Below are 24,260 nucleotides of genomic sequence, written 5' to 3' on the forward strand. Positions count from 1 at the left end.
TATGTCTTTCATTTCCCAGGAACATCTGAGTACTGGGGTGTTTTCTGAATAAAGATTTTTAGTGAAGCAGTATTCAGTTGTATGAGATTAAATCAAATGTGAAAAATTGTCTGTGCAAAAATTTGTAATTTTGAATGCATGTAACTGCTCAATACTGATTACTGGCAACACCAAATTGATTGGATTCGCTTGTTAAGCCTCGAACTTCATAGGCAGGTGTTTCCAATCATGAGAAAAGGTATTTAAGGTGGCCAATTGCAAGTTGTGCTTCTATTTGACTCTCCTCTGAAGAGTGACAGCATGGGATCCTCAAAGCAACTCTCAGATCTGAAAACAAAGATTTCTCAGTATCATGGTTTAGGGGAAGTCTACAAGAAGCTATCTCAGAGGTTTAAACTGTCAGTTTCAACTGTAACGAATGGAATCAGGAAATGGAAGGCCACAGGCACAGTTGCTGTAAAACCAAGGTCTGGCAGGCCAAGAAAAATACAGGAGTGACATATGCGGAGGATTGTGAGAATGTTACAGACAACCCAAAGATCACCTCCAAAGACCTGCAAGAACATCTTGCTGCAGATGGTGTATCTGTACATCATTCTACAATTCAGCGAAATTTGCACAAAGAACATCTGTACGGCAGGGTGATGAGAAAGAAGCCCTTTCTGCACTCATGTCACAAACAGAGTCACTTGTTGTATGCAAAAGCTCATTTAGACAAGCCACAGTCATTTTGGAACAAAGACTGATGGACTGATGAGACAAAAATTGAGTTATTTGGTCATAACAAAAAGCGATTTGCATGGCGGAAGAAGAACATCGCATTCCAAGAAAAACACCTGCTCTCTACTGTCAAATTTGGTGGAGGTTCCATCATGCTGTGGGGCTGTGTGACTAGTTCAGGGACTGGGGCCCTTGTTAAAGTCGAGGGTCGGATGAATTCAACTCAATATCAACAAATTCTTCAGGATAATGTTCAAGCATCAGTCACAAAGTTGAAATTACTCAGGGGTTGGATATTACAACAAGACAATGACCCTAAACACACTTGGAAATCTACAAAGACATTTATGCAGAGGGAGAAGTACAATATTCTGGAATGGCCGTCTTGAATATCATGGAAAATGATGATTTGAAGCAGGCTGTCCATGCTCGGCAGCCATCAAATTGAACTGAACTGGAGAGATTTTGTATGGACAAATAGTCAAAAATACCACAACCAGAATCCAGACACTCATCAAAGGCTGTAGGAGGCGTCTAGAGGTTATTACATTTGCAAAAGGAGGCTCAACTAAGTATTGATGTTAAATCTCTGTTGGGGTGCCCAAATTTATGCACCGGGCTAATATTATATATATATATATATATATATATATATATATATATATATATATATATATATATAGATACACAGACCAAAAGGTGCACACCGTTTACTTCGGTACATACCTGGGTGCCTGCCGAGTTTAGGTATGTATATGTATGCAGAAAGGCGGCACTCACAGGGTTTTCAGTCAAAAATAAAAAGTTCTTTATTAATCTCAACGTTTCGATCCCCCACAGGGATCTTCGTCAGGAGTATATATACTTTGTATACTCCTGACGAAGATCCCTGTGGGGGATCGAAACGTTGAGATTAATAAAGAACTTTTTATTTTTGACTGAAAACCCTGTGAGTGCCGCCTTTCTGCATACATATATATATAGATAGATAGATATAGCCCTGAGCATGGGGCCCCAGCTTTCCTGAATTGCTGGTATCCTTCTCTTTTAATTAATAAGAACTCAGCCCCTGATATTAACCAGTTGCAGACCTATTGAAAACCCTGAATGTGATCATTCAATCTCAATAGCCCACAATTTTCTGTTTACTCCTTAACAGTCCAGATCACCCATGTACTTATCCTGCCTAATAACACAAAAGTTACACTTGGCTTAATTCCTAAGAAAGCTGCACTGCTGCAGTAACTACAAGCAACCAATCCAAAATTCAGTCAGAATTAAAATAAAAAGATCTTATCGTTGCTAGGGGTATCTGCCCTGATGTCCTTTGGCATATATATATATATATATATATATATATATATATATATATATATATATATATATATATATATATATATATATATATATATATATATATTTACATTTGCTTAAAGAGCACTGACACAGTGGGAAACTAGATGAACCAACTGGTCCTTCTGCTTAGCAGTGTATTCATGGACTCTTAATTTGGCCACATATGTCACATATAAATTGGTCAATTTCCAATCAAACTGATTGGGGTTGGTTGAGAGCAACACTACCTGCTCTTTATGGTTTATAATCTGACCATGCCCTGTTGGATCACTGCAGTTTGGTCATTCATCTGTGCTAATATCCAACCAATCATCATACATCCAATTCAGTTGGCTAACCTATGTGTTCCCTGTGTGAGTGCATGAATGACAACCTCTGGCACCGCAGCTGTTTAAGGCTACAATTCCCAGCAGTCCTTTCACCAGTGCAGCTGTTGTGGTTCCCTAACAGTTTCTATTCAGAGCATTAAAATGTGTATATTAACATTTAGCATGAACCCGGATATAACAATAGTTCCTTGCTTTGAGTTATATCAGCTGCCTTGTCGGAAGCTGTAAATTTGTGTTGAGTACTGCTTTAGATGTCCGTCATTGTCCTCGTCGCTATGTTGTTGCTGATAGTGCTGAAAAAGCTTTCCGCCATTGGCAGGGCTGTCCTCCTGATCCGGAGAAACACAACCGCTAGACATGTTTAGAATAGTGGCAGTTAAGGTATTTATATAATTTTTGGCCAGTGTGAGTGTTTCGATTTTGGACAGTTTCTTCTCAGCTCGGACATGAGGGATGACTTCTCTGAGAGCCTGGAATGCGTTATTTAGTTTGTGCATCCTCTGCCGCTCCCGATCGTTGCTCTCCTGTCTCCGGGTGCTATGTGCTTTCCCATTTGCCAACTCTCTTTTCTTTTTGCTTGAGATTTTGACCAGCTCTTCATCCTCTCCTTTCCTCTTGTCCTTGTAACTCGGACACTTGACTAGATGCTCCTCACTTGAGGCTCTCTGCTCACGAATGTCTTCATTGTTGACCGGCCTCCTCCTTCTTGCTGCTTTGGCCTTTGCCTTCATATTTCTTCTAAAAACTGGAGGAACCCAACTAGTTTGCTTACCAAGATCTTTTTATTCTGGTTTTATGCATGAAAATTCTGTGGAAACAAAAAGCAATGTATTAGAAACGAGCGAATGAAACTGGCGCACCTGCTTGTTGCATTAATATCAGTTTCAAAGCCGACCACAAAGTATCATCAGCTACAAGGCATCAGGCTATGAAGTTAATGCTACATAAACTACCCTGTCAATGTTTTATACTGCAATATAATGGCTAGATGGAATATAACAGCAGACTATATTCAAGGGGATAACAAGTGAGACAGAAAAAAATTCTGTGTATGCTCTCCCACCTATAACTGCATTTTATACGTCTATAAAAACTCTGTGATTCCTTTGTTCAGGTTCTGACTCTTTGTGAGTTCAGAATCCATGGAGCTCAAGTGGGCTCTAGCTCCTGACATTCAACGACCCAAGTAATAAAGAGGAATATTATAATCTTCAAGTGCAACAAGTTTCTATGGGAATTTATCAATAACAGACTGGTATATTTTGTTTTTTTTATTGTCACGACAAACAATTTCTCAATTGTCTGTCTTATTATATTGGAATTCACCTGCTCAAGTGTTATTCAATTCAAATATTTGAATATATTCAAATAATGAGATCTTGGCCTTGGTTATTTGAAGACAACATTTGTATTACTTGCAAGTATATTATTATTATTATTATTATACCATATATAGCTGAGACATATTCCGCAGCATTCAGAAATGATACCGTATGTCATCACATTCGCATTCCTTAATATTACATTGCATTTTCCAATGTTTTCTAACAAATGTACATCATGAAAGGATTACGTTTTCTTCAGATTTGCAGGTACCCAAATGAGTGGGAATTCATGTAAAGTTCATTTATATGGAGATACTAGAGGCGTTGACATGTAGTAGGACATTGACTAAATGCCTGCCTGTGCCGCCAGTTTAATCCATTGGAAAATGGCGAAGAAAGCATTCATGTTTAATCATACAAGTGTGGCAAGTGTAGGCTGTTTAACTTTTCCACAATTGATATGCCTATATGATTTTTATCTAAAAGAGGAACACAGGCAGCTAAATGGAGCATGCTCTTTATCACCGACTAAGGTTAGATGGTAGGACCAAATCAAGTGGAATTGAGCAAACATTGCAAATTTAGTAGATGGATAACTGGAAACATTATATACAGGACTTTAGTTTTCCTTCGCATTCCTTTTGTACTTTGTGCTAGACTAGGCAGTATACAGGGAAACTCCACCAGTGATTGACTAGAGGTTCCTCATAATTTTAACTTTAATGTAATACATTTGCTAAAAAGGAAAGTGTGCAGAGGAAGAATAGGGCCCCTAATGCCATATGTATAAATAATAATCCTCAGGGCACATCAGCAATGCCTGGGCATTGTACAAAAATGCAAAAATGTCGCCACACAGTGTTTACATAGAATTTAATAGCTACAGACGTGATTGGGTAATGAACTATAGTATTATGCACTTTCTAAATTCTTATTAAATTGCATTTTTATTTACTAAGAGACCACATCTTCATGAATCTTCACAGACCTGATGTTTCAGTCTATGGTTGCTCTGTTAGGAAAGACCCAGGTTCTTCCAACTGACCTAGACCTTATGGTTTCTCAGATGCGAGCAAGGCTTTATATTATTGGGCCAAGAAAAACACCTTGAAGGTCTATCAGTCAATTTTATGGTCAGTTTGTGTATACTGGAGCCAGGAGAAAAAGGCTTGTAACTCAGCCTTGTGGCAACCATCAGGAGTCCTATCTAGGCCCTGGAGTGTCCCTTAATAGATCTTAAACTGGCCTTCATTTTATGTGGTTTTCAGACTCTCTCTGGTTTTCAAGGCCTTGGAGGGTCAGGGTAATCCTTTGCTCAAAACAAAGTTACAAATATACAAAAAAACATTTGTGTATCAGCCATGCAAAAAGATATCCAAGAATATCTCGGGCCGCAAATATTTGGTCATCAAAACTGACCTTCAAGCTGGGATTCCAAGAGTATATAGGAAAACATTTTTTTTTCAAAGCTCATTCCTATTGGTTATCAGGCTGGGGCCTTAGTTTAGGGAGCACTAATGGAAATGAAGAAGTTGTTTTTTTTTTCACTATTATTAGTAATTGTATTTGTTGCATCAACATGGTAAAGTGTTTAACATATTCTCTACCCCAGGTAAATTTTATTTTTCTAGCCTGGAGTGTGGCTAAATATATGTATATAATTGTTGTAGGAAAGGAGAAAGAGAGTACAGTATAGATAATGAAGTTTCCCATGTCGGATGAATAAATGTATGTAGCAAGTAGTAGAAAGAATATGTGGCTCATAATTATCCTGTTGTAGTAGTGCCAAGAAGAGATCATTGTTTTGCAGAAAGTCCTTAGTGTTCCCATTATACTGGAGAAACCCAGCCAAGTATGAAACAGGAAAGAGAACCAAGAACATTTTAATTTATATCACTTCCCCAGAAAGATATAATTGTGTGGTTACTGTAAGGTTTAGAACAAAGTGCAAGCTAGGTCTCAACATCAGTGTCCAACCTCTAAAGCTTTTGTGGCTGAATAGAAGCAAATTCCAATGTTCCAACATCTCATGGAAAGCCTTCCCAGAAGAGTAGAGACTGTTACTGCAGCAAAGCTAGAGCCCACTTCGTATTATTACCCCTGAGTGACGAGTGAGACAGGCAAGTGTCCGGAGACATACAAGTTTTTCAAAATCCTACAATGTAGGTCACATTAGAAACAGTTTCCAACTATGGGGAAAATTTACTAAAGGGCAAATTTTTGCCTCGGAAATCTCTGCCACACTTCGCACAACTTCGTCAGACCTTAATTCTCAGCACATAAGCTTATTCATCAAAATGAAGTGTTGCCAGCGATAATTTGTCAGAGCGAACATTTCATAGCGAACTTTCGCTATTGTTACTTTCTGCCTAGCGAAACTTTGTTAACACACTTACGCTTAGGTCAATTTGAATAGGGCAGGTACATATAGGTCCTCCCCCCACCCACGCCTAGTTTAAAATCTCCTCCAACCCTCTAGCCATCTTCTCTCCCAAAACAGCTGCCCCATCATCATCATTGAGGTGCAGCCCATCCCTAGCAAAGAGCCTGTAGCCGACTGAGAAATCAGCCCAGTTCTCCAAAAACCCAAAACCCTCCTCCCTACACCAATCCCTCAGCCACGCATTAATCTCCCTATGCTCCCACTGTCTCCTTAGCGTTGCTCATGGCTCAGGTAATATCTCACCTATGTGTACCAAAACCGCTGGGTCTTCCTCAGCCCCTCCCAATAATCTGTCCACTCGTTCCACCACATGCCGAACCCTAGCACCAGGCAAGCAGCAGACTGTTCGGCATGTAGGGGCCTTACGACAGATTACCCTATCCACCTTTCTAATAATTGAATCCCCTATAACTATAACCTGCCTTTCCTTCCTTGCACTCCCCCCACCAGCCGTATTAGAAACACTGCCTCCCAGGGTGCTTTGAGAGTCAGTCTGCTCCATACACGCCAGTTCAGAGTTTTCCTCCCCAGCATCTTCAGCCAAAACAGCGAATTTGCTGTTTTGGACAAGCTGTGGAGCAGCCCCCCTGCCCTTCTGTCCTATACTTCCCCTCCTGACTGTCACAAACCTTTCTCCCTCATTAGCCTCCACTGCCCCTTCTCCCCCCCTCTCTGCTAGCCCCTGTCAGTGGTTGCTCTGCGAGCCTCCTTTCCTCCCCCACGTTATGTCACTGACATGAGATTGAGGAGGATGTAGCTTTATCTTATCAGTTCGCCAGGTATAACCTGGTGAAGCAGACTCTGCCGAAAGGGGTAACGGATTGGAAAATTCGCACTTTAATGAATTTGCGGAGCAACAATCATTCGCCTGAGCGAATATTCACCTGGCAAATGGGTGCGAAACTTCATTAGCGCTGAGCTCTTTCGCTAGCAAATTGACCTCTACGCCTGTTAGTAAATTTGCGGTCTCTGCGGATGTTTTTTTTTTGGCGAGTTTTCCCTAGCGACGGCCACTATGCCCTTTAGTAAATTTGCTGCTATGCATCTGAGCTTTGTCTGATGCAGCTTGACCCGTTACGGGATAATGGGGGTCATTTATAAAGTTTGCGCACCGCATACTGATTCGCAAATGGTTGTATTGTCCACGCTTTTTCCTGAATGCTTAAATATTGCACAGCTGTGCCGATCTTTCCATTTTTTGCGAATTCGCATTGTGAATACATTTTTTAAAATGGCTCGCAAATGAGCAGGGTGTTTGCTTGAGTGTACCCAATAATGTTGCCAGTGGGGCTCATTTATAAAGTTTGCGCAGGGCAGAATGATTCGCACAGTGAAAATATTTGCCCTGCCCATGGTTATATTTGGAGAGTGGTGTGCTTAATTTTTTGCGAATTTTTTTTCACACTGCGAATGTCCATAAGAGCTTTTTAAATATGGTGAAAAATGCAAATTGCGAATACTGTGCCTCTGAGTTATGCCACAACTTTGGTGGCGGAGAAAATATTCGCTGTCAACAATATTTTGATGCACAACAACCACGCACACTGGGCGCACTCACGCAAACACTTGTCTCATTTGCGAGCCATTTGCGAAAATGTATTCACAATGCGGAAAGACGGGCACAGCAGTGCAATATTTTAGCATTCAGGAAAAAGCATGGGCAATACATCCATTTGCGAATACATATACGCTACGAGAACTTTATAAATGAACCCCAGTAACTTAAATTGGCAATCTGCAAAACTGTTTTGTGAATATTTTCTCCGCCACCGAAGTTGTGACGTAATTCAAACGCAGAGCCTGCATATAAATATTCACAATTTGCTATTTTTTACATATGTAAAAAGCTCTTATAGACATTCGCATTGCGAAAAACAATCTGCAATTCTGTTTGCACACGCTTATTCAGTTTAATAAATATAACCATGCGCAGGGCAAATATATTCACTGTCCGAACGAATCTGCCCTGCGCAAAGTTTATAAATGTGCCCCAATGTGTTGTCTGTGGTATTTACCTGTTTCACACTGGATTTTAACCCTTTAAGTGCCACAGAACGTAGAATCTACGTTCTGTGGAAAAGTAACTTGAAATGCCACAGAACGTAGATTCTACGTTCTGCAGCACTTCCGGGTTCTGGAGCGGAGGAGCGGCTGTTAGAGCCGCTCGCTCCGTTCCGCTTCGATCCCCTGCCCCTAGGCAACGAGCAGAGCAGGGGATCGAGTGGCCCCTGGGGCGCGATCGCCCAGGGGCCCAAAAACAGCAGCAGGCACGTGTTCCTTACGTGTCCTGCTGCTGCAGCCTGCACTGCGCCATCCAGCTCCGCCCCCACAGCACAGAGACACGCAGATCGTCGCAGATGTCTTCCTGGGACCCCTCCACATCGTGTGCAACAGTCTTCAGCGACTTTTTCAGGTTAGTGCAACAATTACACACACAAACACACCAACACACACTTATTACAGTAATACACACTTAGATTCACACTTACACACACTTACACATACATTTTTGGGGATTGGGGGGGTCACTTACACTCACTGCACTTACACACACGTGCACACGCACACACGCGCACATAACATGTAATTTACCATTTGTACACACGCACACGCACATACATGGCATTGTGGCTTTTTTTTTTTTTTTCTTATCGCATTGTCTCTTTTTTTTGCTGAAAAAAATGTTTTATTGCCATTACGAATAGCGTATTCGCTAACCGTACTGTGCAATATCTTTTGTATGTTATTTCGGTGATTATATTGCAATTTTGGGTATTTTGGTGCATTTTTAGCCATTTTATTGAATTTTTAGCCATTTTATTGCATTTTCAGCTCTGCATATGTTGTGTTCACTTGTTTCTAGCCGTATAACCTGTTTGGCCCAGCTAAAATATTCAAACTGTGATTCTGATGGCCGATAACACTATTCTGGAAAAAAAACATTGATTTTTGTGGTTTTATTGGATTTTTTTTCATTTCACTCTTTACTGCCTTATTTTGTTTTGCCTTGTAAATTTTATCTACTATATATCCATTTGGGGGTCTCTGTGCGCCACATAGTTTGGTGTATCTATGCATATTGGGCATCAAAGTGTTCAGTAGACCCCTGGCGTTCATATTTAGGATGTTTTATGCTGATACGTTACGAAATGTGGGGCATATAATGGGGTAAAATTCAAGCTTTGTGACGATTTTCAGAAATTTGATAAAAACCGTTATGTTCAGCATTGCTTTGCAGTTTGGCAGTTTGTAGTAGAAACACTTATTTACCCATATTGGATTTGTCAGAATGTGTACTTTCTGAAAATATATGGTTTTCTGGGGTCTCTGTACTGTTAGGGGGGTCTAATGTCGCATAATACACACACCAGGTGCTCATATTGCAGCAGCCAGCGCGTCAGCTGTGAAAATGTATATACACTATTGTCATTTGGTGGTCTCTGTGCGCCACATAGTTTGGTATATCTATGCATATTGAGCATCAAAGTGTTCAGTAGACCCCTGGCGTTCATATTTAGGATGTTTTATGCTGATACGTTACGAAATGTGGGGCATATAATGGGGTAAAATTCAAGCTTTGTGACGATTTTCAGAAATTTGATAAAAACCGTTATGTTCAGCATTGCTTTGCAGTTTGGCAGTTTGTAGTAGAAACACTTATTTATCCATATTGGATTCGTCAGAATGTGTACTTTCTGAAAATATATGGTTTTCTGGGGTCTCTGTACTGTAAGGGGGGTCTAATATCGCATAATACACACACCAGGTGCTTATATTGCAGCAGCCAGCGCGTCAGCCGTGAAAATGTATATACACTATTGTCATTTGGGGGTCTCTGTGCGCCACATAGTTTGGTATATCTATGCACATTGGGCATCAAACTATTTAGTAGACCCCTGGCGTTCATATTTAGGATGTTTTATGCTGATACGTTACGAAACGTGGAGCATATAATGGGGTAAAATTCAAGCTTTGTGACGATTTTCAGAAATTTGATAAAAACCGTTATGTTCAGCATTGCTTTGCAGTTTGGCAGTTTGTAGTAGAAACACTTATTTACCCATATTGGATTCGTCAGAATGTGTACTTTCTGAAAATATCTGGTTTTCTGGGGTCTCTGTACTGTTAGGGGGGTCTACTGTCGCATAATACACACACCAGGTGCTTATATTGCAGCAGCCAGCGCGTCAGCCGTGAAAATGTATATACACTATTGTCATTTGGGGGTCTCTGTGCGCCACATAGTTTGGTATATCTATGCATATTGGGCATCAAAGTGTTCAGTAGACCCCTGGCGTTCATATTTAGGATGTTTTATGCTGATACGTTACGAAACGTGGCGCATATAATGGGGTAAAATTCAAGCTTTGTGACGATTTTCAGAAATTTGATAAAAACCGTTATGTTCAGCATTGCTTTGCAGTTTGGCAGTTTGTAGTAGAAACACTTATTTACCCATATTGGATTCGTCAGAATGTGTACTTTCTGAAAATATCTGGTTTTCTGGGGTCTCTGTACTGTTAGGGGGGTCTAATGTCGCATAATACACACACCAGGTGCTTATATTGCAGCAGCCAGCGCGTCAGCCGTGAAAATGTATATACACTATTGTCATTTGGGGGTCTCTGTGTGCCACATAGTTTGGTATATCTATGCATATTGGGCATCAAAGTGTTCAGTAGACCCCTGGCGTTCATATTTAGGATGTTTTATGCTGATAAGTTACGAAATGTGGGGCATATAATGGGGTAAAATTCAAGCTTTGTGACGATTTTCAGAAATTTGATAAAAACCGTTATGTTCAGCATTGCTTTGCAGTTTGGCAGTTTGTAGTAGAAACACTTATTTACCCATATTGGATTCGTCAGAATGTGTACTTTCTGAAAATATATGGTTTTCTGGGGTCTCTGTACTGTTAGGTGGTCTAATGTCGCATAATACACACACCGGGTGGTTATGTTGCAGCAGCCAGCGCGTCAGCCGTGAAAATGTCTATACATATTGTCATTTGGGGGTCTCTGTGCGCCACATAGTTTGGTATATCTATGCACATTGGGCATCAAACTATTTAGTAGACCCGTATGTTTATATTTAGGATGCTTTATGCTGGTAATGATACATGGACAATACGATGCTGGAAAGTTGAAGCTTTGAGGCAATTTTCAGATATTTCACCAAAACCGCCAAATTTGGCAAAGCCTTGCGACTCAGTAGTTTGGAGCAGAAAGGCATGGGTACCCATTTTAGATTCGGTAGAATGTGTACTTTCCAAAACTATATGGGTTTTGGGGGGCAAACATATATTTCTGTGTTTTTACCCCACAAAAATGCAGTCAATGTGTTGATTTTTCATTAGCTGAAGTTACCCACGGAACTGTTTGTATGCGCTAACTTCATTTTGGGGCCTCTAAATGCCAGATACTTTGGTAAACTTATGAACAATGGCCACCAAAATGTTCAGAGGAACCCTGGCAATCATATTTAGGGTGCTTTTTCTTAGTACGTAATGATACATGGGTGATATAGTGCTGGGAAGTTGAAGCTTTGAGGCAATTTTCAGATATTTCACCAAAACCGACAACTTTGGGAAAGCCTTGCGACTCAGTAGTTTGGAGCAGAAAGGCATGGGTACCCATTTTAGATTCAGTAGAATGTGTACTTTCCAAAAATATATGGGTTTGGGGGGGTAAACATATATTTCTGTGTTTTTACCCCACAAAAATGCAGTCAATGTGTTGATTTCTCATTAGATGAAGTTACCTACAGGACTATTTGTCTGCGCTAACTTCATTTTGAGGCCTCTAAATGCCAGATACTTTGGTAAACCTATGAACAATGGCCACCAAACTGTTTGGAGGAACCCTGGCAATCATATTTAGGGTGCTTTTTCTTGGTGCGTAACGATACATGGGTGATATGGTGCTGAGAAGTTGAAGCTTTGAGGTAATTTTCAGATATTTCACCAAAACCGACAATTGTGGGAAAGCCTTGCGACTCAGTAGTTTGGAGCAGAAAGGCATGGGTACCCATTTTAGATTCGGTAGAATGTGTACTTTCCAAAAATATATGGGTTTTGGGGGTAAACATATATTTCTGTGTTTTTACCCCACAAAAATGCAGTCAATGTGTTGATTTTTCATTAGCTGAAGTTACCCACGGGACTGTTTGTATGCGCTAACTTCATTTTGGGGCCTCTAAATGCCAGATACTTTGGTAAACCTATGAACAATGGCCACCAAACTGTTTGGAGGAACCCTGGCAATCATATTTAGGGTGCTTTTTCTTGGTGCGTAACGATACATGGGTGATATGGTACTGAGAAGTTGAAGCTTTGAGGCAATTTTCAGATATTTCACCAAAACCGACAATTGTGGGAAAGCCTTGCGACTCAGTAGTTTGGAGCAGAAAGGCATGGGTACCCATTTTAGATTCGGTAGAATGTGTACTTTCCAAAAATATATGGGTTTTGGGGGTAAACATATATTTCTGTGTTTTTACCCCACAAAAATGCAGTCAATGTGTTGATTTTTCATTAGCTGAAGTTACCCACGGGACTGTTTGTATGCGCTAACTTCATTTTGGGGCCTCTAAATGCCAGATACTTTGGTAAACCTAGGAACAATGGCCACCAAACTGTTTGGAGGAACCCTGGCAATCATATTTAGGGTGCTTTATCTTGGTGCATAACGATACATGGGCGATATGGTGCTGAGAAGTTGAAGCTTTGAGGCAATTTTCAGATATTTCACCAAAACCGACAATTGTGGGAAAGCCTTGCGACTCAGTAGTTTGGAGCAGAAAGGCATGGGTACCCATTTTAGATTCGGTAGAATGTGTACTTTCCAAAAATATATGGGTTTTGGGGGTAAACATATATTTCTGTGTTTTTACCCCACAAAAATGCAGTCAATGTGTTGATTTTTCATTAGCTGAAGTTACCCACGGGACTGTTTGTATGCGCTAACTTCATTTTGGGGCCTCTAAATGCCAGATACTTTGGTAAACCTAGGAACAATGGCCACCAAACTGTTTGGAGGAACCCTGGCAATCATATTTAGGGTGCTTTATCTTGGTGCGTAACGATACATGGGCGATATGGTGCTGAGAAGTTGAAGCTTTGAGGCAATTTTCAGATATTTCACCAAAACCGACAATTGTGGGAAAGCCTTGCGACTCAGTAGTTTGGAGCAGAAAGGCATGGGTACCCATTTTAGATTCGGTAGAATGTGTACTTTCCAAAAATATATGGGTTTTGGGGGTAAACATATATTTCTGTGTTTTTACCCCACAAAAATGCAGTCAATGTGTTGATTTTTCATTAGCTGAAGTTACCCACGGGACTGTTTGTATGCGCTAACTTCATTTTGGGGCCTCTAAATGCCAGATACTTTGGTAAACCTATGAACAATGGCCACCAAACTGTTTGGAGGAACCCTGGCAATCATATTTAGGGTGCTTTTTCTTGGTGCATAACGATACATGGGTGATATGGTGCTGAGAAGTTGAAGGTTTGAGGCAATTTTCACATATTTCACCAAAATCGACAATTGTGGGAAAGCTTTGCGACTCAGTAGTTTGGAGCAGAAAGGCATGGGTACCCATTTTAGATTCGGTAGAATGTGTACTTTCCAAAAATATATGGGTTTTGGGGGTAAACATATATTTCTGTGTTTTTACCCCACAAAAATGCAGTCAATGTGTTGATTTTTCATTAGCTGAAGTTACCCACGGGACTGTTTGTATGCGCTAACTTCATTTTGGGGCCTCTTAATGCCAGATACTTTGGTAAACCTATGAACAATGGCCACCAAAATGTTCAGAGGAACCATGGCAATCATATTTAGGGTGCTTTTTCTTAGTGCATAATGATACATGGGTGATATGGTGCTGGGAAGTTGAAGGTTTGAGGCAATTTTCACATATTTCACCAAAACTGACAATTTTGGGAAAGCCTTGCGACTCAGTAGTTTGGAGCAGAAAGGCATGGGTACCCATTTTAGATTCGGTAGAATGTGTATTTTCCAAAAATATATGGGTTTGGGGGGTAAACATATATTTCTGTGTTTTTACCCCACAAAAAATGCAGTCAATGTGTTGATTTCTCAGTAGCTGAAGTAAAGTCCTGATCAATTTGGATGTGCTAACTTCATATTGGTGTCTCTAAATGCCAGATACTTTGGTAAACCTATGCATAATGGGTATCAAACTGTTCAGTGGACCCCTGGCAATCATATTTCAGGTGCTTTTTCTTGGTACCTAATATAGTTTGGGATATGCGGAGCAGCAAAATAAAACCTTTGAAATGATTTTTCAGAATTTTGAATTTTTTTTTTAAAAACCGCTATGTTCAGACAAGCTTTTATGTTTGGTAGTTGGGAGTAGAGAGACATAGTTACCCATTTTGTAATCGGCAGAATGTGTACTTTTCAAAAATGTATGGTTTTCTGGGGTAAACCTACGGTTTCAGGAGTTTTTGCCTTGGAATCTAAAGCATGCCGTTTTCTGCCTTAGTGCTTTCAAAATTTGGCAATATACTGCCGGGAGTTTTTGAGGTACAGAAGTCCTAAATCTCCCTAAAACTATACATATCTGGTATTGGCAAGTTTGAGAGACATAAGGCTTTCCAAATCAGTTGGATTTTCATCCGTAAAATGAAATATTTTTCTGGTATAAATTGATATACGATGAAAAATGGTAATTTTTCATTTTTTTTTGGTATTTAGCACTATAAATTTTTTTGCACAGGTGGAAATACATGAAAACTCAGGCAGATTTAGAAAGCTCAGTTTCTACCGAAAAAAACAATGTATAGTTTTCTTAGGTAAACTATAGGTTTCCCCTCAGAAAATGCCCCTAAAGTGAGAGAGCACAAAATGTTTCAAAAACGGCTGGCATTTCGCGTAACCAAAATTTGAAATTCTGCTGGCACTTAAAGGGTTAAGCTAATGTTTCCACGGAAGCATAAATCCATAGAAGACCCCCCCCCCGTGCGCAGAAACAGTAAGGCTTTATAGGAAACATTGCTTACCATTGTAGAAAGCATATGTAAGCTACAAGGTAACCCTCAACATTTTTTTGGCAGAACATCTACTCAGGTAATGGAACAGGTTTTGCAGGACTGAGTGAAAGTAAGTGCAAACACAAAATTAAATGTAATCCTGCAATAATAATACAGTGCAATAAGGTACAGATTCCAGCCATGGACAGATGCATGTCCTTAAAGGATAATACTGTGGGATGAGATTATATATATATATATATATAGAGATAGATAGATAGATAGATAGATAGATAGATATAGATATATATATATATATATATATATAGATATTCTTACCTGCGACACTGCTTCATTGGTTTACATTCTCCTTTTGTGTCATTGTTGATTATTACAGTTGACTATAAATATAGGAGATTATTCTTCAATACTGTAGGGCGCCTTAGACCTAAAGGAAAGTCTACCTGGCAAACAAATTATATTTACCCAGTTATATTTGGCCTATTCCAGAGAGCTAGGGGCCACTCGAGGTTTACATCCCATTTAAATCACACAACAGGATTTTCTTGAAGCTCACTAGTATGGTTCAATCTTTAAATTAAGCAAACTAGGAGGCAACCGCCTCGTTCTTACACAAAACATTTAAAGGAAACGATAAAATTGTCCAAAGCTCATCGATATTTATATATGCAAACCATGGGCCTGGGCGAAATGTCACAGTTTGCTTCACCATTTTATGTTTTCATGAAAACCTTGTAAGGTAAATTAAACTGACTTGTAGCTGGGTGCTGAACAGAACTTGCCTTAGCTGCATTTCCAAGTTCTTATGGCCTTGCACTGGCTCTGAATCAGATCTCTAGCATTATTATATGTTCTGTATAGTGATGGGCGAATTTATTCACCAGGTGCGAATTGGCAGCAAATTCCTGTGGTTCACCACCAGCGAATAAATTCGCGAAACCGGCTCCAAAATTCGCCAGCAAAAATGTGAATGTGCACCAGCATAAAAAAAAACGAATGCTGGCGTCAAAAACGGGGCCTTTTCACAAATTTTTCGCCGTTTTGTGAATTTCGCAGGAAATTTGTGAATTATTCAGCAAAGCAAAACGCCACAGATTCGCCCATCACTAGTTCTGTACATAGATACAATTCCTTTTTTATTCCTGTATCTAGTACAATTCACTTTCAATATCAAGTATTTTTTTATATAATTTCCATCATGATTTTTGGCAGCATTTGGGCTTGTGAGCCATCAGCTGTTCTAGAATGTGTTGTGATGAGCAGTCTCTTGACTTTCTAGCTCAGGGGTCCCCAAACTTTTTTTTACCCATGAGCCACATTCAAATGTAGAAAAAAGTTGGGGAGTAACACAAGCATGAAGAAAGTCCAGAGGGATGCCAAACAAGGGCTGTGATTGGCTATTTGGTAGACCCTACGTGGACTGTCATCTTACAGGAGGCTCTACTTGACATTACTTTATGCAATTAAAACCTGCCTCTAAGCCTGGAATTAAAAAAATAAGCTCATGCTATGAGGCCACTGGGAGTAACATCCAAGGGCTTGGTGAGCAACATGTTGCTCTTGAGCTATTGGTTGGGGACCACTGTTCTAGCTCCTTCAAGGTCCTGATAGAATTGCTTAAAACAAAGATCTACAACTGAAGATCCAGCTCTTCTTTTTGCCACACAGGCATAGGATCTGGGGTTGTAGAAAAGAATGTGATGCCCCCGTATAAAGAGGGTGAAGCAAGCCTCCTGAAGAGCCCAGCTGGCTGGGGGAAGAGTTGGATATAAACAAATAGCACCTCTTTTATTGTGTGGTTAGTCTTGTCCACCAAACCAATAACAATTAGGGCAACAGAAAGTATATTTTGGCAAAAACAGATTATTTATAGGACTAGTTACTTACTCTATGGTACCAATAAAGACATTTTCAGATCACCTGCTGCAACCCCAAAGGCAGCAGCTTGTCATGGTCTCTATTTTTGTGCAAACCAGTTCCCAGTGTGAGTGTTCAAGCAACAGCTGCAATGTGCAGTTATGGGAAGGTCAAACCCCTAAAACATATTTAGGTTTTGCTTCCAGTTTCATTTACATGCGTCTGAGAGCGTTCAGCCTTATCTAAAAAGAACCGGCTCTTCAGCAGTTAACAATGTGTTTGCTTTGTTTGTTGCAAAGTGCAAGCGACAGCCCTCCAGTAACTCTGTAACGGAGCCAAGGGATGTCTGCGGTAAATCGAATCCTATTCTCCACCTACCTTCTTGGCACAGCTGGGAAACAGCCTTCCCATACTAAAAGATCTGCTGAAACAGCCTGTAGTCAACTGTGAATATAGATTTGCTGAACACACCTCTGGTTTATTATAGAAAAAAATCAAAAATAATAATAGTGTAAACAATGGAGCGAACAGCTGAGTGTGGTGGGTAGGGATGTAGCGAACTGTTCTGCTGCGAACTAGTTCGCGCGAACTTCGACCGTTCGCGTCCGCTGAATGTTCGCGAACGTTTGGGAACGTTCGCATTTTGAGTTCGCGTTCGATCGTTCGACCATTCGACCATTCGAATTCCTTCGACCGCTAAAAATCGAACGATTTCCATTCGTTCGAACGATTGTAAGCATTCGATCGAATGGCTTCGATCGTTCGATTCGAATGAAAATCCTTCGATCGAATGATTAAAATCCTTCGATCGTTCGATTCGAACGATTTTAGCGGGTATTCGAAGTTTGCGAACTGTCCGCGAACGTTCGCATTTTTTGCCGGTGTTCGCGAACGGCGTTCGCGAACATCAAATCGGCAGTTCACTACATCCCTGGTGGTGGGGGAACAGATATATTTTTCTCCCATTATCTTTCAAGAAGAGCCATCATGCCTAAGAGCTCTGTGCTGCTCCACAGGAGAGGGAGAAAGGTCTAAAAATTATAAACGTCATACTTTTTACAGAAGAATTACATATAACCCTGATGTTTCTTTCCCTGGAATCCCTTGAGTTCTGCCATGACTGGGTGCAGCAGCAATGATCTTCCTACTGCCCCCAACATGTATATTTGCTGTCCATATATTGGTAAATCATCTCAGAATAGCAACTAGTGATGGGCGAATTGGTCCCGTTTCGCTGCAAAATTTGTGATACTGGGAAGAATTTGCCAAACTCGAATTTTGATGCCTGTGTCAATTCTGATGCTCACGTCAATTTTGACACTGGCGCTAAAGTCAATGGGCGTCCGAATAATGTTGACATGCAACAGTTTTGAGGCGAGCAACTTTTCCGACGCGTGTCCAAATTTTTCTGACGGCAAAAATTTTTTTGTGCCAATTTTGCCAATTTATTTGCAGGCGGCAAACCGTGAAAATTACTAATAGCAACTGCAGATGCAAGTAATACATATTTAATCGAATTTGCGTCTACAGCCTGGAGTGTATGGGCAATGACTAGAGAGCAAGCAGGATTCTAACTGGAAGGTCATAAGTGGGCAGTTGCTTTTGTAATCTGTTGGTAATTTTGAGGGTCCTGATAACATGTTGGAGAATGCGGGTTGTTGTAATCCATGTAACATTCAGATAACTCATGGTTAAGAAACAATCCCAGGGAGCACAGACATAAGGCTCACTTTTTGACCACTGGTGCATTTGTCTAGGGTCATTTCGAAGTTTAGTGTAATACATTTCCTAGGTGAAAGGTGTAACAAGAGTTCAGTGCAGATTTGCATAGTGTCCAAGCTAAACTGCCTATTTTAATCTTTTTTCACAAGAAATATAAAATAAGTAACCAGATATTTTCGGGTCTGGAAGCTGTTTTCAGTGGGTTGGTGAGATTGGGCATAAGCCAGTTGTGTGCTTATACATACAAATGCATAAAGTTTTTTTTTATAAACTTGCATAACAACCAGTCAATTTAGCATAGGGGTAACAAGCTTCTTATTAGTTTAAATATTTTCGAGAAACTGCATCGAAAATTCACCAGCAGAAAATCCGCTACGGGTCGGGTGGGTTTGGGCCAACCTCGCACTCCTCTTCACCACCTTGCACTGCCAGCTTCAGACTTCCGGCTTCTTCTTTTATAAACGCTGCACCTGCTCGTCCCACCCCTTTTGTGACATCATTGATGGGGCTGCACAGGTCTACAAAATGAAGCTGGCAGGCGGATGTGGGCGTGGGTGGAGGAAAGGCGGGCTTCCTGCAGATGCGGGATCCGACCCGCACATCACTATTGGATGCCCATTTAATTTAATGCATTTGGACAAAATATTTGCACATATAAATATTGTGGCTTGCGTCAAAAATTGTTGCGTGTCAATTATTTTGACACCCAATGGTTTGACTTTTTCAATTTTTCCACAGTTTTTCAAATTATTTGGCGCAGCAAAACGGGACAGATTCTCCCATCACTAGTACTTACAGTTAAAAGGAAGCGTGATGTGCGGATTGATCCGAAACTCGAGGGTTCAGCAGATTAAAATTTGGGTGTCCATTACGGGTTCACGTTTGGTGCAGCTCAGAAGTACAATCCTCCTCCACTCTCAAAGATTCCCTGTCTTGGAACCAAAGGCATGTGGATATAAGTTGGGTGCATGTCCTACAATTGCAACATGTTGCAGGTTAAGCTCATCTGGGGGTTAAGGTTTCCAGGTTTTTTTTCTGAACCACAGATTGCTATTACTAAGCACTGGTATGTCTCCTTGTAGGATATGGCATTCATTGTTGGTCTCCAGATCTCAGAAAAGACATTATTAGAACTGAGGGTGCTCAGAGAAGGGTTACTGGTTGTGAAAGAACTTCTAGGTATTCAAGGCACTCAAGGTCGACTTTATGATCACTATATACAAATATAAAGGGGATCAAAATTCCTTATTCACCAGTAGATTTTTCCAGTGTACATGAAAGTAATGTTAAGATTAGAAAAGTGAATTGGAAGTGGTTGTACTAGTGGAAATATGAGATAGTTTCAAGAAGTTGAAGAAGAGGTTGATGCAAGTGGCAGCGTAAATAAATACTCTGAGCTCAGTATTAATTCTGGAACTAGTTTAAAAGCCATGTTGACATCAGGAAGGAGATGCTTTGGTTCAATAAGAAGTTAAATAGGTCTTTTTACATCAAAGTGTCAAACTTGATGGAATATATATATATATATACTATTGTATATAACTGTGCTGATCTTTTATGCAAAAAAACAGAATTCAAAACTAAAATACGTTTGGGGTGCGTTTGAGAGAATATTATATCATTTACTTAACCCATGTAATTTTATCACTGGAAGAAAGTAAGTAAATTGTTAGAGCCTCTGCATATAAAGAACACTTGCTTTGGCATTCACTCCTCGTCTAGCGTCTTCATTGCCCACCACAGGCAGAGTCTTTCCAATTCATTTGAATCAAAGTAAAGATAGGGAAAGAAATCTATTAACAACAACTTTCCCCTAAATCACCTCAGTGGTAAAAATGGATCAGTAGACAAAGGCCTGAGGCTTAATTTGGACTGCCTTCATGTGTGAAAAACTGAACTGCCACTCAGGCACCCGATCATATCTGGTGTTCCTTAACAGATTAGACATGGGACTGCAGGTGCCTTCCTTCCGTGGTTTTGGGCCTACACATTCGTCCTAGCTCCAGAGTGGGATATAAGAGACTAAAGTCTTCAAGCTCAGAATGGGGAAAGCCCTAAGCAAATGTCTAACAGCCAGTGGGTGAGATGTTCTCTACTATACCCTTCTTAACAGAATGTTTATAATGTATTGTATGGAACTGACCATGTTTTCCAGCAACACATCCAGGTGGCTCTGTCAGAACTGTCAGTTGTGCTGCTGGGTGCTTATCTAGAACACTTGCAAAGTTAGGGGACCACAACGCAAGTCTTGAGATCCTGTATGTTCATGGACAGAAATATAGATATATATGATAATATTGTAAGGAGACCCTAACTATGAGCAGCTTTTTATGCTCCAGTCCTGGTAACACTGCACAGGTGAGAGTGACAAAGAATGATTAATGGGAGAATTTAAAAACAACAGAAGTATCTACAGGCTGGAATACATGTCCTCGCCCACAGTTTGCAATTGCCCTACTCTTTTAGGTGTCTCCAACCATCCCAGGTATCAGCCCAATGATATGAACTTTGTCAATTAAGAAGGAGCACCTTTTCCCTTGATAAAGTCACATACAGTAGAATGAAGCTCTGTGCAATGGTCTCTTACAAGTTTATTCCTCGGTTATAAAGCATTGCTTTAACGTGACATTATACCCTTCAATTATGATGCATTACAAGAACACGATAGGGCTTATTTTTTTGTTGGAAGGCAGTGTGAAAGGTGGAAAAAAAGGTCACAATTACCCTTTTCATGCTGCTTTCCTCTAGTTCTGCAGCTGCCCCGAAAATATGGCATGTTATGTGTTGCTCCTAGTTGTATATATAAAAAAGAGAGCTAAGGATCCCCTGGGCAGAGTATATCCATGGATAGAGTATACCCATGGCAATATAGTTAGAAATCAGAACAAAGCCTAATTATATTCAAGGTACAGTATATTGAGAATCTCATTCCAACTTGTTCTACCAAAACCATGCCAGACTGATGTGTACGACACCTGGACTGGATCAATATCTCACGACGAAGAAAAATTTCTAACTAGGTTAATGTCCGTTACCCAAAGTAACGGGGTGCAGGTTAGGGATTCACAAAGTATACTGAAAATGAACAGATCACATCTGATTATTAAAGTGCAGGAAGAGTGATAAAGGAAACCATTTTGACGGTTTCCAGTCCTTGTATGACACAATCCAAATGGATTTTTTAAAATTAAAGGGGAACTCTACAAAAACATAACTGAAGCTTTTTGAAAAGTAAACATAATTTCAAGCAACTTTGTCTACTATGTAGACTTTTCATGATTTTCAATGGTTTGGAACAGTTCCTTAAGCCTAGCCCACCGCTCTTCTACTGATCTGTCTGACTACTTTGCTGATCAGTCTGACTATTGTTACTTTGTATCAACAGCCAACTGTCCTCAGCCTGCATCTCCAAACCCCACAATTCCCTGCACACATGATTTCAATAAGGAACAGAACATCACAGTGCAATGCATTGTGGGTTATGTAGTTCCTGCATGCTGTCTGTAAGCTGTGGAGAAGTTGTTACAATTTGTAACATCAGTGTTTAGTCCCTCAACTGTTATACAGCTGGATTTCAGCACAGAAAATGGCATTTATTCATACTTTTTGAAGAAACAGGTAACTGTGATGGCTATATTAGGGGTTTCTATGTTATATTGGCCTCTTTATCTAATTTTGGTTTGGAAGCCGGAGTTCCCCTTTACCTAAAATATATAAAGTGGGCTATTGCTAGTACTCCCCAAACTGGCAACAGAATAATAGGTCATGTTGCACAGCACCACCAATTACAAAGTTGGCTAATCACTGGTTCCCTTATGCGCCCCACCCCTGTTTAGCCAGTAATGCTCCCACGATGCCACCAGAGTTACATATACAGCTTGGAAGAAATTGCAGAACATGACAGGTCGTTCTGTAAAAGCACTAAATTATGCATTTTCACTCACTTAGTACAATCACAAATGATTTTGTACTGAGAAACCACAATTGGGTGCTCTAGGGTCACAACAAGAAGTGTGCTTATCCACAAGTATAACTTGGAGGACACTAGCGTAATCCTTACTTAAGGATATTAGAGAGGTCACACATGAACATTGCATCAGTGGTGCAAGATTTGTAGTAGTTGTGGATGGTAAGGCAAGAACTGGGCATTTCTGGGTGAACTGTACCTGCAGGATCTTACTTGGGTCCACTGGATCGAACGCTAGAGATGAAGGATCTTGCTTGGGTCCACTGGATGGAACGCTACAGATGAAGGATATTGCTTGGGCCCACTGGATGGAACGCTACAGATGAATTATCTTGCTTGGGTCCACTGGATGGAACGCTAGAGATGAAGGATCTTGCTTGGGTCCACTGGATGGAACGCTACAGATGAAGGATATTGCTTGGGTTCACTGGATGGAACGCTACAGATGAAGGATATTGCTTGGGCCCACTGGATGGAACGCTACAGATAATTTATCTTGCTTGGGTCCACTGGATGGAACGCTACAGATGAAGGATATTGCTTGGGTCCACTGGATGGAAAGCTACAGAAGAAGGCTCTTATCTGGGTCCACTGGATGGAATGCTTCAGGCACAAAATCTTCCTTGAGTCCAGTCGATGGAATACTAAAGGTGAAGGATCTTGCCTGGGTTGGTTGGAGAGAATGCTACAGGTGCAGGGAGACTGCAGGCTGCTGCTGAGAGCCTTTTGATAGTACACGTAGCTTAACTGCATAGTTCAGAAGGAGGAGGGGTCTGGCAGCATCCCACATGCAAAAATCAAACAAGCACCTAGAACTCTCAGCACAGAAAAAAGTAGCTGCTAGTTCCTTTCATTGCACTGGTAGAAGCAACAGGTTTGCGCTCTTCCCTGCTCCGAACAACCAAGTGAGGCATGACCACTCAATAGAACATTACGTCTGCCCTCCAGCTGAACAGTTTCTTACTCACAACCAGGCAATACTGGCTTGCTAAAAGCCAACCAAATACAATAAAAGACAAATAAAATACAGGATGCACTGGTCTGACACTGTACAGTGCCCTAGAGATCTAAGCGGAGTTGCAGTCGGAGGGAACATGAGGCTCCTTCCCCCACCACCCCAGGCTGCTTAAACCTGAAATGAAAAGCAGAGTTTATTCAAGTAGGGGTGTTAGCTGAATTAGAAATTCAACTTCACACTTTCATTGGACATTTTCAGTTAGTTGTGGGGGTGCAGGGTTGATATGGGCAGCTAGGAGAATTTAGCCAGAAGTGATCGGAAAGCTGAAATGTCCATTATGATAATTGCAAGGACAATTTACTTACAAAGTCTCCCCCACCCCTTAACATCTGAAATCCCTTATAACCTTTGTGGGGTCTTAGGGCAAAGGTGAGAAACCTCCTCTTCTTCTGGGCCACTAATCTCCCCAAACTGCCTTCCCGCCAGCTAGAATGAAAATCACCGGCGGGATGGCAGGGGAAGGAAGAATATTACTGCTCCCCTAGAAACCATTTGTACCCACCA

At 40.7% G+C, this 24,260-nt stretch overlaps 1 protein-coding gene across 1 annotated transcript; it reads right to left on the reverse strand.

Moving 5' to 3' along the window:
* Positions 1-2,112: 2,112 nt before the first annotated feature.
* bhlha15.S (basic helix-loop-helix family member a15 S homeolog) lies at positions 2,113-23,858 on the reverse strand. Its single transcript, XM_018237879.2, has 2 exons — positions 22,938-23,858; positions 2,113-3,213 (listed from the first exon to the last, which is right to left on the reverse strand). The coding sequence occupies exon 2, from the start codon at positions 3,134-3,136 to the stop codon at positions 2,609-2,611; it is 528 nt and encodes a 175-aa protein (XP_018093368.1). The 5' UTR covers positions 3,137-3,213; positions 22,938-23,858; the 3' UTR covers positions 2,113-2,608.
* Between the last annotated feature and the right edge of the window lie 402 nt (positions 23,859-24,260).

The sequence above is a fragment of the Xenopus laevis genome, chromosome 9_10S (assembly GCF_017654675.1).
Source record: "Xenopus laevis strain J_2021 chromosome 9_10S, Xenopus_laevis_v10.1, whole genome shotgun sequence".
Lineage (NCBI taxonomy): Eukaryota > Metazoa > Chordata > Amphibia > Anura > Pipidae > Xenopus > Xenopus laevis.